General features: G+C 39.4%; 1 protein-coding gene across 2 annotated transcripts in view; it reads left to right on the top strand.

Moving 5' to 3' along the window:
• KNTC1 (kinetochore associated 1) overlaps positions 1–15,154 on the top strand; it is a 34,528-nt gene that overhangs the window by 13,428 nt on the left and 5,946 nt on the right. For both annotated transcript variants that reach the window (XM_064675025.1, XM_064675024.1), the window contains exons 29-54: positions 318–452; positions 882–1,001; positions 1,791–1,860; positions 1,931–1,998; positions 2,534–2,826; positions 3,441–3,613; positions 3,800–3,894; positions 4,688–4,829; positions 5,433–5,489; positions 6,025–6,188; positions 6,725–6,829; positions 7,481–7,609; positions 8,286–8,402; positions 8,786–8,895; positions 9,110–9,320; positions 9,977–10,066; positions 10,344–10,515; positions 10,927–10,985; positions 11,131–11,347; positions 11,897–11,970; positions 12,745–12,955; positions 13,059–13,168; positions 13,542–13,582; positions 13,939–14,017; positions 14,484–14,602; positions 14,945–15,080. In XM_064675025.1, the coding sequence (XP_064531095.1) occupies positions 318–452; positions 882–1,001; positions 1,791–1,860; positions 1,931–1,998; positions 2,534–2,826; positions 3,441–3,613; positions 3,800–3,894; positions 4,688–4,829; positions 5,433–5,489; positions 6,025–6,188; positions 6,725–6,829; positions 7,481–7,609; positions 8,286–8,402; positions 8,786–8,895; positions 9,110–9,320; positions 9,977–10,066; positions 10,344–10,515; positions 10,927–10,985; positions 11,131–11,347; positions 11,897–11,970; positions 12,745–12,955; positions 13,059–13,168; positions 13,542–13,582; positions 13,939–14,017; positions 14,484–14,602; positions 14,945–15,080 (3,297 nt within the window). The remainder of the gene's footprint in view (positions 1–317; positions 453–881; positions 1,002–1,790; positions 1,861–1,930; positions 1,999–2,533; positions 2,827–3,440; positions 3,614–3,799; positions 3,895–4,687; positions 4,830–5,432; positions 5,490–6,024; positions 6,189–6,724; positions 6,830–7,480; positions 7,610–8,285; positions 8,403–8,785; positions 8,896–9,109; positions 9,321–9,976; positions 10,067–10,343; positions 10,516–10,926; positions 10,986–11,130; positions 11,348–11,896; positions 11,971–12,744; positions 12,956–13,058; positions 13,169–13,541; positions 13,583–13,938; positions 14,018–14,483; positions 14,603–14,944; positions 15,081–15,154) is intronic.

Genomic DNA, 15,154 nt, shown 5'->3' with positions numbered 1-15,154 from the left:
CTGGTGTTTTTTTACTTTGTTATTTTCTTAACATCTCCCCTTCATTAGGAGAAAATGTGAGTATTTCTGGAAAAGTTCCTTGGCATCCTGAGGAGCCAGATGAATATTCAGAGTTCCCAGGCTAATTCTCTCCCCAAGCCCAGGTTTGTCCCAGTTACACTTCAGGCAGGTTTTCTCCAGATGAAAGTTTGAAGCTTCCAAGTAACTTGCTTGGTACGAGCTGTGCAGTTCCAGTGGTGAAGCAGTGTGGATAAACTAATTCCTCTGTTATTCTATACATCAAGAAACTAAAGTCCAGATCTGTTTCCTTCTGACAGATGCTTGTGAGATACATTCTTAAACAAGATACCACTACTTCTTTGGAGGATGCCTTGAAAATTGTAGAAGCATATGCATTGCCCACTGGGGAAGTCTACTTTCTGAGGATGATAGACCTGATTGACAAAGAGAGGGTATGGAAATACTTCATGTCAGGTGATTCTGGAATTTAGACAGTGACACCTATTTACAAGACAGGGGCGAGTTGTATTGCTTCCTCAGATCCTAAAAGCACTTTACTTATATATTTTTAATTAAAATTCTAGTTATTCTACACCTAACTGCCTATACTCAACATTGAAAAGGAGTCCTTTGTCAGAGTTTTATCCTTCATTTGTGGCAGAAAAGGATGAAAGTTATGACTTAGAATACACAAGACAAGTTTGGAATTGAAGTCTCTACATATTTTCACATACTGGTTTTGCTTACAAGGGTTGCACAATGGCCAGTTAGGTATCAGAGCAAGGACACCCACATAACTGAGCTTTTCCAAAAGCAAATGCCCATCTCTTTGCATTATTTCTGGTTTAATTTTGTTTGTTTGTTTGTTTTTCTCCCTTCAGGGAGAAGAATCTCTGACTTTGTTAAAGTCTCTGACTCCTGCTGAAGCTGAGGAAGTTGCAGAGAGATTGACTATATGGGGAAAACTGGTGTTAAAGAACAAACCAGATGATTCTGAAGAGGTACCAAGTCTTTTATGTAGCAGAGAAGTTATTCCAAGTGCTATTCTTACTCAGATGCTTAAAAAGAGGTAGGGGATGCAAATGGAAAAACTGTGTCCTCCAGCAAAAAAGGGATGAACTGGTGCTGCTTTGAGCAAGAGGTGGGACTGGGGCACCTCTTGAAGCCTCTTCTAACTTGATCTTTTGCACTATATATAATTTTTTGTTATTTTTAAAGGCATCTCTGTGGAGTAGCATGGCCATCTGAATTCAAGCAATAGTTTATAAATCCTGCCTCATTATTATTATTATACCTCTAATCCTACGTATTTTCCAGTGCTTTCTTTAGTCCTTGGAGAACACCTGTTTAAAGACTGTAGGTGTGGCTCTGCCAGGCACCAAAGTGTGCTGCAGCTCCCCAGCTGACATTACACGTTGTCTCACAACCACAGAAGGGAATTTTTGTGAACAGTTGCTTGGGGGAGTTATTCTGGGCAAGGGAAGGAAAAAGAAAGGGAGAAGGGTGGATATTTCCAAATTCCTGTGAGAGCTAACAGACTGTGTGGAGCAAATACATAATTACACCTAGAAAGTATTTACTGTTTCTCTAAAGGATTCATATTTACAATAACTTTTTGTTCCCTTGCTTTTCAACTGGTTGTATCTTAGACTTGATAATTGTTGCTGAGGATGTTTGGAGAGCATTACAAAGTGTTTTAACAGAGTTGAAGCCTGAGGGTTTCTCTGCTACCAGCAACATTTTGACCAAAAAAACCACCCCAAACCCATTAACCTCTTCCTTTCCTGCAGCAAAAAGCACAAATGTTTATGACCAAGACACTCGTGGAAGTCCTAAAATTCCTGCTCAACACTCAAAAAGGTACAACTTTAACACCTCACATGTTGTTTGGAAATGGAATCAGAGAGTAATTGGTTTTCTCCTCCAACAGACAATCCCGTGAAGGAACATGAACATGAAGCAAACCTAAAGATGTTTGAAACACTTGCCACCCTGCAGGTAGGTAACTGATAGCTTCAAACCACTTCTGATTTACTGTGGTTATTCCAGATCGTTCTTACCACGTGGGTTATATTCAAAATTAACTGTATTTACAACATACATGCAAAGGTTGGTTTTAGTATTGACTTCAAAGAGATTCCAAGGCTACTCTACTGGAAAAGTTCCCAATTAGAACTCAGTTGTCTATTTAAACCAAAAATTTAGACACTTTCCCAAAGTCTTAATTGGTAACACTGCAAAGACTTCATGATAGAGTACTGTGAAGATCTTAGTATGGGAGGTACACTTATATTAGTTCATACAGCTTGTGAGCATGGGGTTTCCTTCAGGTTTTTTTATTTTTCTTCTCTACTGCCTGGCAAAGTCCTCTAATTTATTACATAAATCAGTAGTTGATAGAAACCACTAAAGTCAACCTTGTACTGAAATATTCCTCTAATGAAACAGGGAATAAAAACATTTTCATAAAAAAAGAAGACCTCAACATTTTTAGAGGAAGTGATGTGAATACAAATTGTTGTTGTTGTTGCAGGAATATTTTGATATCTTTCTCTCAGCTGAAGAATTCAGCAACCCTTCCCTGATGTCTGAGCTTCTTGAGCACCACATAAATGCTTATGAAAGTGCCAGATCTGCAGCAAAGACTAGAAAAGTGCAGCCAATGACCTGTAACTCAGGAGCTGGCAAAGCCCAGAACCCTCTCAGTGAATCCAGGCTGTACAGACTGGCTTTGCTCCTGCAGGTGCCAGAGCACCAACTGGGAGAAAAACTGGCCTTGAGAGCTCTGGATGCTGGAAAAGTTGAAGTTGCTGTAGAAATATGCAGGTAAAACTGCAGAGCTTCTCAAGATCTTCACTTTTAATGAGCTTTTCTGAACTATTTCTGATACTTTGCAGAATTAAGTATGTGTAGAGCAAAGGAAAGAGTTTTCTGGTTTAGTTCTTTTTTCTAAAAATGAGTGTTTAAGCAACATGCTTATTGTTTGTATGCAATACTGAGTGTGGAATTAAGCCATTGTCTCTGAAAATTGCCACTGGTTTTTGCCATAACATGATTACTCAGTAAAAAGATTCCCTCTCCTTTTATAGAGTAAGGCCAAATATTAAATAACTGTTATGAGAATTGTTGGCTTAACAGGAGGAAACTATTGCACACTGACTGGTTTTTAGCTGGTCTCTGCCTCATGCTTAGGTTGTCACATAATTTAAACTTACTACCTCCTCCCCCCAAAAGAGATCAGATGAAAGTGTGAAATATATTTTTATTATTAATGTGTTTTAGGTATTTCAGTATCTCAAAGGTAACTCCAGTGTGCTTTTCACTTCAGTCACAGCAGTGAGTGAGCTAAAAGGGAGTTCAAGAATTAGAACAGAATGTGGCCTTAAGTAAAAGCCCTAAGAACTACTGGGTTTTTTTAACATCCTTTTCTTTTTTAATAGGGAGTCCTATGAAAATCACTGCAATGAAGAAACAGGGAAGCTCCTGTTTTCAGTGGGTCAAAGGCTTTGCCATATGTTGGGAGCTGATGTTCCAATGATCCTTCCCACTGACATGAATCTCCCAGCAGTGATCCATGAGCTGGCCTGCCAGGCAGCCACAGTGTGTAGTGCAGGTAATTACTGTGATCTGTTAATTGTGTTCATGCTGGGAGTCCCAGCTTCCCAAATAGCAACCAATAAACTGAAACCAGAGTGACTTTCTGTATATGCACCTGTAAAAAGAAGTGCTGCAAAATTGTTTCCTCCTAATAGGACATATGAACCTTCTGTTCATGCTGATGAACTTCATGTTTTTACAGATTTGCTGCTGGATTGTCTGGAACTCTGTCAATACACTTTGATTGCCAAGGACACCTACAGACAGTGCCAAATAGATGAGGGATTTACAGCAAAGGTATCTTCTGTACTGTCCACTCTAGGTGTTACTTTCCCTCTCATTTCTCCAGCAATATTCAATCAGAAAGCAAACAACAACAACAAATCCACACAGAGCTCTACAAAGAAAAATTTCCTCAAATATGAGTGTATTCACCTTAAAGAATGATTTGAGTCCTAAAAGCAGTGCACATGTAGCATTCTCCACTTTCTAAATCCTGCTGAAAATATTAGTGATTTTATTGAAGAACTGCTGCAAGAGAGCTGACTTGAAAGTGTGGCAGGGAGGGCTTGATTTTTAAATACATGCATTATGTGAAGGCATTGCCAAGAGTTTTGCAAAACTGAGATGATCAAGTCCTTGAACAGCATCTTTGTTTTTTGTTTAGGTCAAGCAGTGCTTTAGGCTACTTGAAATGAATGGGCTCTTACAGCTGGAGTGGAGCAGAGCTGGGCAATGTTTGTGCACAGAATGTTGCTTTTCTAAAAAATGATCCATTTGAAAAATGTTTGCTTGTAATATTTGGCCAAGAATGTTTATGAAAGCCTCCATTAAATTAATTAAGAAAGCATTTGGGCTGTACAGCTAAATAACTGCAACATGAAAGAGAAATGGGGCCACTCAAGGGAGGAAATGTGTTTATTGCTACTGGCCTTTCAACAAAAGTAGGAGAGTAAAATCCATTTTCAAATAGAAGGTTGTGTTCTATTCCTGGATTCCAACACTGGAATCTCTTGTAACGCTGAGTTTGTTAATAGACTTACTAACTCTTCTTTTTGTTGAGTGTACTTTTGACAATGTTCTTATTTAGACAACATCCTTTGAAGGAGATAAAGATCCTTATGAAGAGTGGACCTATGGTGACTTCTTTAATGAAGATGGGATAGTCCTTGATGCACAGACAACGATGCCAGTTACATATGAATTTATTTCTTCTGTTCTGCCCCTCTGTGGTAAACTTGCTTTCCTGAACATTGAGTCTGCGTTTCTTACTGATTTTTATCTAGAAATGTAACTAATTCAGGGGGTCTGTGGAAATTATCACCTCAGAAATCTCAATTAGACAAACTCCCAGAAGAAATATCCACTGGGGGGTGTAGAATTGAAAGGTGTCTTTGGGTTTTATTCTGGCTCAGGAAAAATCTGGGTGACAAATGCCTGAAGTCTTGGAGAATGTTCTGGGAAGTGTCACTATAAACTTGTACTGTTCCCATGATCTTCTCTAGATATTCTGGCAGCCACTAATGGCAACAGGATTTTATCAAGAGGAATTTCAGCTCATTCTAAAATTGTATTTTACACCACTGTAGATACAATAACTCTTAAAACTTTCAAGTATTATAAATCAAAATCCACAACCCTGTAGGTGCTGAGAGATATTCCCCCTAGAAAATCACTTCTGACCAGGCACAGCCAAAAATAGCAGCAAATGGCTCTGAGAGTTCACGTGTCTTTATTTTCTTCCCTGTCCCTGTAGGATTTTTTTAAGTCCTGCCAGACTTCCCAGTGTTGCTGAGATCCTGGCAAAGTGCTGATGTTATTTGTCTGTCTTTCAGAGGACAAGGTGCATCCCTTGGAGTCCACCAGCCTGGCAAACCGTGCCTTTGTTGAAGGTATCACAGAATGCTTTGGGTTGGAAGGGACCTCACAGATCCCTTCATTCCAACCCCTGCCATGGGCAGGGACATGAGGGCACTGACAGTGTAAACCAGACACTGGAAAACATGAGGTTTAAACTCAACCTCCACAAGCATGATTAGCTCTTAGGGTTTTTTTTAATAGGTGCCTAAATGTTCATTTAAAGCCATATTTTGGTTCAGCACAGGAAACACCAGTTTGGGTGGTAATTCCTACCATTCCACCATGGGATTTTGAGTGTGTCAAAGGCTGTACTTCAGTCCAGAAGTACTGTGAGCTGGGATCATCAAAGCCTGCCCAAGAAGATGACTTCTGGTCAAAAACTTCTGGGTTTTGAACTAAAACAAGAGTCTGTATTAAATCAAAAGCCCTGAAAGTTTCAAAGGAAACTAAGGCTGATCCCGTGTCCTAAATTAAACAAGGAAAAAGAAAAACTGCTCTGATAGGAATTCCAAGAACAATGTGGTTAATATAAATATACTGATTATTTTCTGGGGTTGTTTTTGACAGGCCAGAACCTTCTGCTGGCAGTTGGAGCTCCCCTGAGTGCAGCAGTGCAGACCCTGCTGGAGTGCAGCCAGTGTGAGCTGGCCCTGAGGCTCATGGTCTGTGCCTTGGGGTCCTGCCTCCAGCATGGGATTTCCAACACCATGGACCTGGCCCTGAGTGAAAAGGTAGGGCAAGGACAATGCTGAATTCTGAGAGTCAATCTTAGAAGTAGCCCAACTATTAACAAGGTTAGAGCAGTTCTGTAAGGATTTGGGAGGTGTGGGAGAGGCCCTCACCACAACCCTTGTGTTACCACCACTTGATCAGATGTTGAGCCAGAAAAAGAAGCTTCACAAAAGAAGCTGGTGGTTTCTCCCCTATTTTTCATGGTCCTCTTTCTCTTTGCAAAGTATGTTCAGACCTAAACTTTCATTCCTGATCTAGAATGAACAGATGAGTAATGGTTTATGATGTTGCTTTATCATCAGTTAGCAAGGGAAAAGTTGTGAGTAGAATGTTCAAGAAACATTCCTCAATTCAAAAGCACTTGGAAACAGAAATCCTTCTTCTGTCTAGAAGAAGTCTTTGCAAGACCTTAAATAAATCAGCACATACAATTACCAGAGTACCTATTATTACTGTAGTACCTGTTATGCTGTAAATGACAAGAGAGTTTGAAGACTTAGAATTTATTTTTAATTGTGGGGTGTTTTCCTGATAGCTATACAGTGTCAGCACACTTGCTGAAACCAAGACCTTCCTCCTTGCTATGAAAGAGAAATGTTCTTCAGTCATCAGGAGCACTGCCCTGACCTTACTACACAAGGTAAGAGTGCTCTGGAAGGGGTAAGAGGGAGCCCTTTCTCTGCTCTGTCTGGAATCATTTTGGTTGGAAAAGACCCTTAAGATCGAGTCCAGCCATTCACCTAAAACTGCCCAGTCCACACTAAACCCTGAGCACCAGGTCCTCTAAACACCTCCAGAGATGGTGACTCCACTCCCTGCTTGGGTGGATTTGAGCCTCTTGTGGACTGGGGCTCTTTGACCCTGCACCAGTTGCTCTGCTTCAAAGGTTATGTACAGTGAGAGCCTCAACTTTGGGGGATCCTGTAGAGTCCTAAATTATAATAATGGCCTTTTTGATCTGTAGGTACACTCCATCTCATTTTAAATCCTGGGTTAATTTGTAGACTTTTTCTAGTTGGGGTCAGTTTTTAAAAAAAGCTATCTGCAAATTCTGCAATCCACCCTGTTCTAAGGCAGTTTAGGCTGAGGGAACTTACTTTTAGACTGGCTCCAGGGCATTTAGATTCTAAGTTCTAAAACCTGAAATACATTTTTATTCTTTTTTTTCCCTTCTAACTTATAGTCCCAACACACCTCTGAATTACAGAGTACACTCTGTGTTACACTTTAAAGAAAGAGACCTATTTAAATAAATTCCTAAAGTTTATAAGTTTTTTTTCCCAAACCACAGGTGTTCAACTGCCGTGTCATAGACCAGACCCTGGCACTGGGCTATTGCACAATCCTGCCCAAGGAGGAGATGTTCAAGAAGCTGTGGGATGTCATAAACAATACCTGGCAAAATTACAGAAAAGTTCTGGTAAATTCCCAAATCTTTGTATTCCTTCAGCAAACAGAGAATGTTGAGGAGTTTCTTTTAAAAAGACACCAACACTCTCATGTGGTGGGGCAGGAGTTTGCCATGACTAAAGGCAGAGCTGTTGGAACAAGTTCCTCTGCATCACAAGTTGTGCACAGGCAGTTGCTGTCAACACTCAACATGATTTTTAAGCCCATTCATTGGGTTTTAGCTCATCATGACTCATTCCAAAGCTTGGAAGCATTTATTTCAGGTCCCATCATATGTTATATCTACATCCTATTTGGGATAAGTTGTTCTCTGACAGCAGTTGTCAAGAATGGAATTAATAAATAAATATATTAAAATGTAAAGGAAGATGGGAAGTAAAGCATAAAGAAATGGGGAGGGAGAGTGATGTTAATTTTGAGAAAATATATCTAAAAAGTACCTCTTGTATTAGTTTCTACACCACTCAGAAAATATTTTGGAGAAAGTTAATTTTAAAGTAGCTTTGAACTTCCAGCTCAGGAGGTGGAATAGTCCTGTCACCTCCTGTGAGATTTGTTTTCATTTTACACAGATGTGTGATCATCTATGAATTGTTTTAAATTCCTCTAAGGATTCAGACCTTAGGGTTCCCAATTTTCAGATTATTTATTGGACTTGTATTCACTTCCCTTCTCACTCCTTTCAGGCAGTAGCTCTGGTTGGAGCACAACTTGCTGACCAGTATGGTGAGGCAGAAGAAAAGAAAAAATTCCAAGAATTGGCTATTGATGCAGAATGGGGTCTCCAGCTTGGCAAATTTGGTGTAAGATTGATTTTATTTCTTTATTTTAGGGGCTTATTAACTAATCAGTTAATAATGTCAGTATAGTCTGAGATTTATGGTTGGTTTTACACAGATTTCACATTCAAATGTAGGCACAGTTGGGATTGATTTTAATTTTTCAGTCTGCTGAAATAAACCTCAGAAACTGAAATGCAATAATTGAGGGGGCTATAAAAGAGCTCTGGAGATTTTAAGTGTTATTTGGCCCAGGGGATAGTCAGCAAATGCACTGCTTTTTCCTGCTCTAAAAGTGTCTGGATTGAAACTAAAGAAAACAGAAAAGATCCACTATATAAGGAATTAGTCCAAATATTGTCTAAAAGATTTTTTGAGAAGAAGAGAAATTGTTTCTTTACCTACAGATTTCTTTTGAGACTGTATTTAGACAACCACCACTGAGGAAGAAAGAACTCATAAGGATGCTGGTCCAAAACCCAGAAGTAGACACAGGTCTCATCCTAAACTACTGCAGGTACTGATTCTCTCAAATTAACTGTACTCAATTATTGCTGTAATAACAACCATGACCACTGACTTCTATTTTAGTTTAAATAAATCCTAATTAATACCATATGCAAACTGTTCTTTTTTAAAAAATATCATTCAGAACACATCCTTGTCTTGCATTACTGTATTCCTGAGGAAAAACCAAAGCTCACAGAGAAAATATTCTGGTATTTTTCTAGTACTTTCCTGCTGGACAGTGATGCTGCACTGCAGCTTTGCATTGAAACACTCCTGCTCCAGAACACCACCACAAGTCAGGAGGAAGGGGACTCTGCAGAACACAGGGAGAAGCAACCTCATTCCACACTGCTGGCCAGAGCCCTGGAAATAACTCCTCTGCTCAAAAGCACCAAAGTCCTGGTCACAAACCTCACTGGAATATTGTACAAGGTAAAACAAACAAACAAACAATCCAAAACCACACCAAAACAATCAAAAAGAGTCCCTGGAATCTGCATTTCAAGTGCCCTGTGTCACCTGAATGACAGATTAATAATTCCTCAGAAATTTGAAAAGGTTATGCTTTTTCCCCAAATTTTCCTAAAGCAGGTAAAGGTTGAGTTTCAGTTTTCTGCTTCTCTATAAAAAAATTACAGCAACGTATCTAATTTTCATTAAAGGCAGGTAGAGTCTTTCACCCCCACTTCCCTTAAAGAAACTACCAGAAAACAATCAAACAAAAAAGTAAGATCTAAGTATCACAGTTCCATATTAAAAATAGGTGAGGAGTAAAAAAAAATTATATGTTGGTGTTTGGTTTTGTATTTTGGGGGTTTTTTTTGTGGCTTTTTTGGAGTTTTTTCCCCATCACTTCTTGCTTGGTCTTTCTGCAATATCCTGATAGTTTTTTTAGGATTCAGGACTATGAGGTGGGAGTCTTTTTGTTTCAAAGAATTATATTTCAAATGCTTATATTGACATAACACTGAAGAAACAGTACTGATGTTACAACAGTTGATATTAAACTGGGAAAATCTACTCACTTGTGTGTTTTTATAAAGACAAATCATGCCAGGCCTTTTCAAACAGACCATTATTTTGAACAGCTGGATCCTTATGACTATGAAACCATTGAAATTGTGCTGAGGGTGATACAAAACGCTGATGAGAAGAACACCAGCATCCAGCTCAGCCAGGTATGGCCACGAGTGTCCTGTCACCCTGCCAGGGCATCTCTGTTCTGCTTTGTCTATTTATTAGCTATTTATTTATTCACCACTGTTGAAATTCAGTGAATTATCCTCTGTACACAGCTCTCCCTCAGAAAACAGAATTCAAGGAAGTCATCTCAGCAGTGGCTCATAGCAAGGATAAAAAAAATCCCCCCATGTTTACCCACTCTGCCCCAGGAAATTGCCTCTGGGACTTAGCAGTTTGTTTATTTTTATTTTCTTATTTCTTTTTTATTCCTAGGCTTTGAGCCTCCTCAAACATCTGGGATCTTATCAAAGAATTTCTCCCCCTGTAGACCTGGAACACCAATATGTTTTAGAGCAGGTGAATCCCTTGTCTCCAGCTGCTCACACCAGGTTGCCTTTCCACCTGATATTCTTCAGAACTGCACACTGTTTCTGGAACATCATATGTAGGTTCAGTGTTTTTTATGGTTATATATATATATATATAAAAAATTCCCTTTCTCTGCTATCTGACTACTTTAAATTTCTACAGTATATGTTGAATATTAACTGTAATTGTTAATGCAGTTTTCATCTCGGGTACTTCTGAAAGCATTTGTGCTCCCAAATCGCCACCCAGAGGAGCTGAGGGGATAGAAACAATGCAGAATTCATCCTCAAATTCTTTCTTGGGACCTCCCAAAGACCAAAGTTATCCATATATCCCACTTCCCAGCCTGGTGTGGATAATGAAGATCATTTTCCTTCTCTCCCAATGGAGGTCCCCATCTACCAATAAACTAAAAGTTCTTAATTTCACAGAGAAAACTGCAAGTGGACTGGGACACTTTCACAAGCAACTGTCTTTCTCCTTTCAGCCCCAGAGCTCAGTGAGGAATCCTTCCCAACCCTCCTGCTGATTGCCAAACTAATGAAGGTAAAGTAGCATCTGGAAAGAATTTATTTCAAAATTATTGCCCCACACCCAAAAAAAAAAAAGGAGCTTTCATCTTTCTTTTGCATGATTTTGGCCTCACTAGAGAAGTTCCGACGACTCTTAATCCCCTTCCATGTTTGCCCAGGTTTCCCTGGACACCTTTCACATGTCTGCAGCTCGCTACGTCTTTGACAAAAAAGTGAAACCAAAGATCCTTGAAATGAGAAGCAGTGGCTGTCCCTCAGTGGTGACCAAGGAAACAATCAAAACTGTGCAGACCATCCAGTCCTACCTGCTGGCCATCGTCAACCCGGAGTGGGCCGTGGGCATCGCCCTCAAGATTGTCCAGAAATTCCCAGCAGGTGAGGCACAAACGGGGTGGGGGGAGGAACTGGAGAAGAACAGGCTCGAGACAAGAGCATGTGACTAAACATGTGTCCAGTATCCTCCAGTGAAACCCAGGAAACTTTGAGATCAAAAATTAATTTGTCTCCTACATCCAGTTTTCTATCACAGTATCACTATTAAATCCTATTTGGGTTGGAAGGGACCTTAAAAACCACCTCATTCCCCCCCCTGCCATGGGCAGGGACACCTCCCACTAGACCAGGTTGCTCCAAGCCCTGTCCAACCTGGCCTTGTTGTCCTGCTTAAAGTTTCTGCACGTTCATACCATCTCCAGACAAGTTTTCCCCCAAAAGCAAATATTTCAGCCCAATTTAAGCTGGCTTCTCTATTATCTGAATCCAAACAGATATGATATATTTTTGCTCTTCAGGCACAAGAGCTTCCCCAACATCTTAAACAGCTTCTAATTTGAATTCTTTGAAATAAAATGGATCTAATGTGTACTGTAGGAAGGATTCATGAAAACTTAATTTATTTACTTCTTTTTTTTCTCTTTGAAAAAGGTCCTGACCAGATTCAGGCATTGAAATTCTGTCTCTATTTGGCTGACAAGTGGCTGAAGTACACCACAGCTGAGGTAATGGGAAACAGGACTGCTGTACAGTTCAGCAGTTATGGTAGTATTTTGATTTTTGGTGTTTGGGATAGTGGTGGGTAAATTGTACCATAACCAACCCTGATATGGGAAGTACTTTAGGGGAAGTGACCCCCCAGGAGAACCCTTTCTGTTCTGGAACATTCTCCTCTTCACAACCTTGGAGGCTGGACAAAAAAATAGACAGTCTTAAGGAAGAATAAGTTGTTCTTTCCCCTGTTTCTGTGCAATTTTCTTGCTGCAGGAGAATGAGTTGGAATCTGTTCCAGCTGTTGGATCAATAACATGATTAACTTTTACTTTGAGTTCCAAGATTCTTTAGCTCTCTGTGGTGTTATATATAAAGAAAGGCTGCTTTGACTTGATTCTCTGGCTCATTTTCACATGGTTGGGAGGGAAAGGTGAAGAAGAATCTCAGCCCTGATTACAAATATCCAAATTTCTGTGGAGTTGTTGAGACACAATGAAAGCTAAATAGTTCTCTGTACTATGCCACATGTTCAAACAGAATTGTGGCAAAATTCTACTGTAATTCCAGAGGCCAAGATTTCAATATTAATCTTTTTCCTTCTCCATTTTACCTCAAAATATCCTAGTTTTACACACTGGCACTTATTTTAGTTGTTTTTTTCACAACATACCTTTGCCATTTCTTCCAAGATACCTTTCCTAGCAGAGCAGAAAGCCCAGATGATTTTTCTTGTGCTTTTGAGTAAAAGAGGCTGTTTTATGTAAAACTGTGGTGTTTTGCTAAAGGATGAGTCCCATGAAAAAGCAAAAGTGCTGCAGAAGAAGTTACATATGCAGTACAGACGAGCAGCAACAGAAAATGTTCTCATAACACACAACCTGAACACGGGGGAGCAGATCAAGTCTGTTGGGAAACCAGCCTCTCTGATCATTTCCCTCTATGAACACCACAGCATAGACCAGAGAATCCAAAATCCCACTGGCAGAGATTACCCAGGTGAGGATCCATAATCCAGTTTCAAAGGAGCAAAGCGAAGCTCTTTAAAAAGGGCTTTAAAAATGCATGTTTGGAAATCCATTGTCTCTGCCTCTTCCTGTAGATATCCACAGGGCAGCTGAGGAGATAGCTGAGATTAATGACCTGGATATGAACAAAATTCGGGACAAACTGCTGGAAAAATGGCTGTGTCCAAGCACACCACCCTCAGAAGTAAGTCACCACAGGAGATTTACAGGCCACTTACACAAAATATGGATTTTTTTTTTTTTCACTTGACCTGAAAACTAAGGTTATTTGGTGGAATTCACCTTTAGAAGCCATGAAGCTGTTTAAGATTTCAATCCCTTTGTAACATTGCACAGTAATGTCTCTGGTGAGACAGACTTGAAATGCTTTCCTTTCTCTCTCTACAGAGATTAAAATCTTACTTTGGTGCTACAAAAAGGTTGTGTGTTCAGCCTAAAGGAGTAAATCAGCTGTAAATACATCAGCCCCATTAAAGAGATCATAGGGTTTAAGCAGGGATATGACCAAGCTATTTATCCAAATGGAGAAAACTCACAACTTTCACTTCTTTTTACAGAAAACTCATGAACTCTTTGGAGAAGATGAAGAAATCCGAAGGTGTGTTGTCTCACGTAAAACATGGTGAATTATTTTTAACTTGCAAGCTAAAAATAGCTTTTTCAAGAAACCTTGTGAGGTTGTGTGTGATTCAGAACTCACTGTTCTTATTTTCCCTTTCTGGTGACATCAGTTTTGAATCATCAAATACTTATTTATGTCATGGAATGCCATTCCCAATAAGTTACATCTGTGCTTAAGAGTAGCTATTTGGAGGTTTTCCCCTCCTTTTCTATATCCTTGGAATATCATATCCTTGATCTCCTTGTGACAGTGAAATATTTACATTTCAATGACTGTTGGTGTGTTGTGTTTCAGTAGCTGTGCTGGTACTAAAAGCAAACCTGTTTTTGCAGAGTTATTTACCTGCTTCAGTCTTGCCCAATGGATTACAGTTCAAGATTGCTTTTTGCAATTACAACTTCTACCACATCTGTAAGTTGCTGAATTCTAATTTTAGCTTGATGCTCATGAAATTTTTACCTCTTATTAAAATCAAGTGCTGTCTGCTTAACTGCACAGGCTTCGACCTGAGGCCTTTGTATCTGCAATTTCAATAGTTTATAGATTTGTATGAGCTCTGTGTTTCTCCCTCTCCAACAACCTTTGGGGTAAAACTGTGATTTTCATGGAATTTTGCTATTGACTGTCAAGAGCAGCCCTTGAACTCTGGGTTTTCTAAATTTATTGCTGATATTATTTGAAAACAGCTTCATTAAACATATTCTGGAATGTGCTGATGTAAGACATTGGCTCACTTTGGCAATTAAAGCAGAGTGGTAAAATTCTTTTAGCAGAGCCTTAAGCTCCAGTTTTTCACTCTTACCAATTTTTTTTGTGATACTGCATATCACAAATAGTCAAATATTCTCTTTTCACTGTGTTTTTTTCCCCTCCTCAGCCCATTGGTGTCACTCAGCTGACCTTTGCTCACAGGAGCAGAGCACTGAAGTGTCTGCTCCACTTGGCAGATACCAACACTGTGGAATCACTCTTCAAGAAGCCCATTGAGACAGTAAAGTAAGATGAATTTTCCTTAAAACATCCCTTAATAATAACATTTTGTTGAAAAAAAAATCTCTGTGCAGGAATGCACTTTGAGTTGTAAGAGTTACAGTAACTGGTTTATCTTTAGAGATGATCCAACTCATCCATCATTCAGGTGAAAGAGCTTTCCCTAAGCAATTACCAGACAGTTTTTTACTTCATTAAGATCATAATTATAAATACAGGCTACATATTTGTTATTAAATCAACAGAAGGACACTTTGCAGTACTATCCCAAGGTCGAGCATATGAATTAAAATATAATACTCACTGTAAATCCCATTAACTCCTGGTTTGGGGGTTACTTTTTTCCAGGTATTTTCTAAGGTGCTGCATTTATCTGGCAGAGTTTGAAATCTTGAATATTCCATATACTTATGAATCATTCCATAAGAGTCCAAAGGAAGGAATGATTAAAGGGCTATGGAAGAATCACAGCCACGAACCCAAGGTAGGATTTTTAAACCCTTTGTGAATTATTGAGTGTTTGTTACACACTGTGTGGATTTCCACTTTTGTGCAGAG

The sequence above is a fragment of the Pseudopipra pipra genome, chromosome 18, assembly GCF_036250125.1.
Source record: "Pseudopipra pipra isolate bDixPip1 chromosome 18, bDixPip1.hap1, whole genome shotgun sequence".
NCBI lineage: Eukaryota > Metazoa > Chordata > Aves > Passeriformes > Pipridae > Pseudopipra > Pseudopipra pipra.
This window is presented reverse-complemented; position numbering and strand designations above follow the sequence as displayed.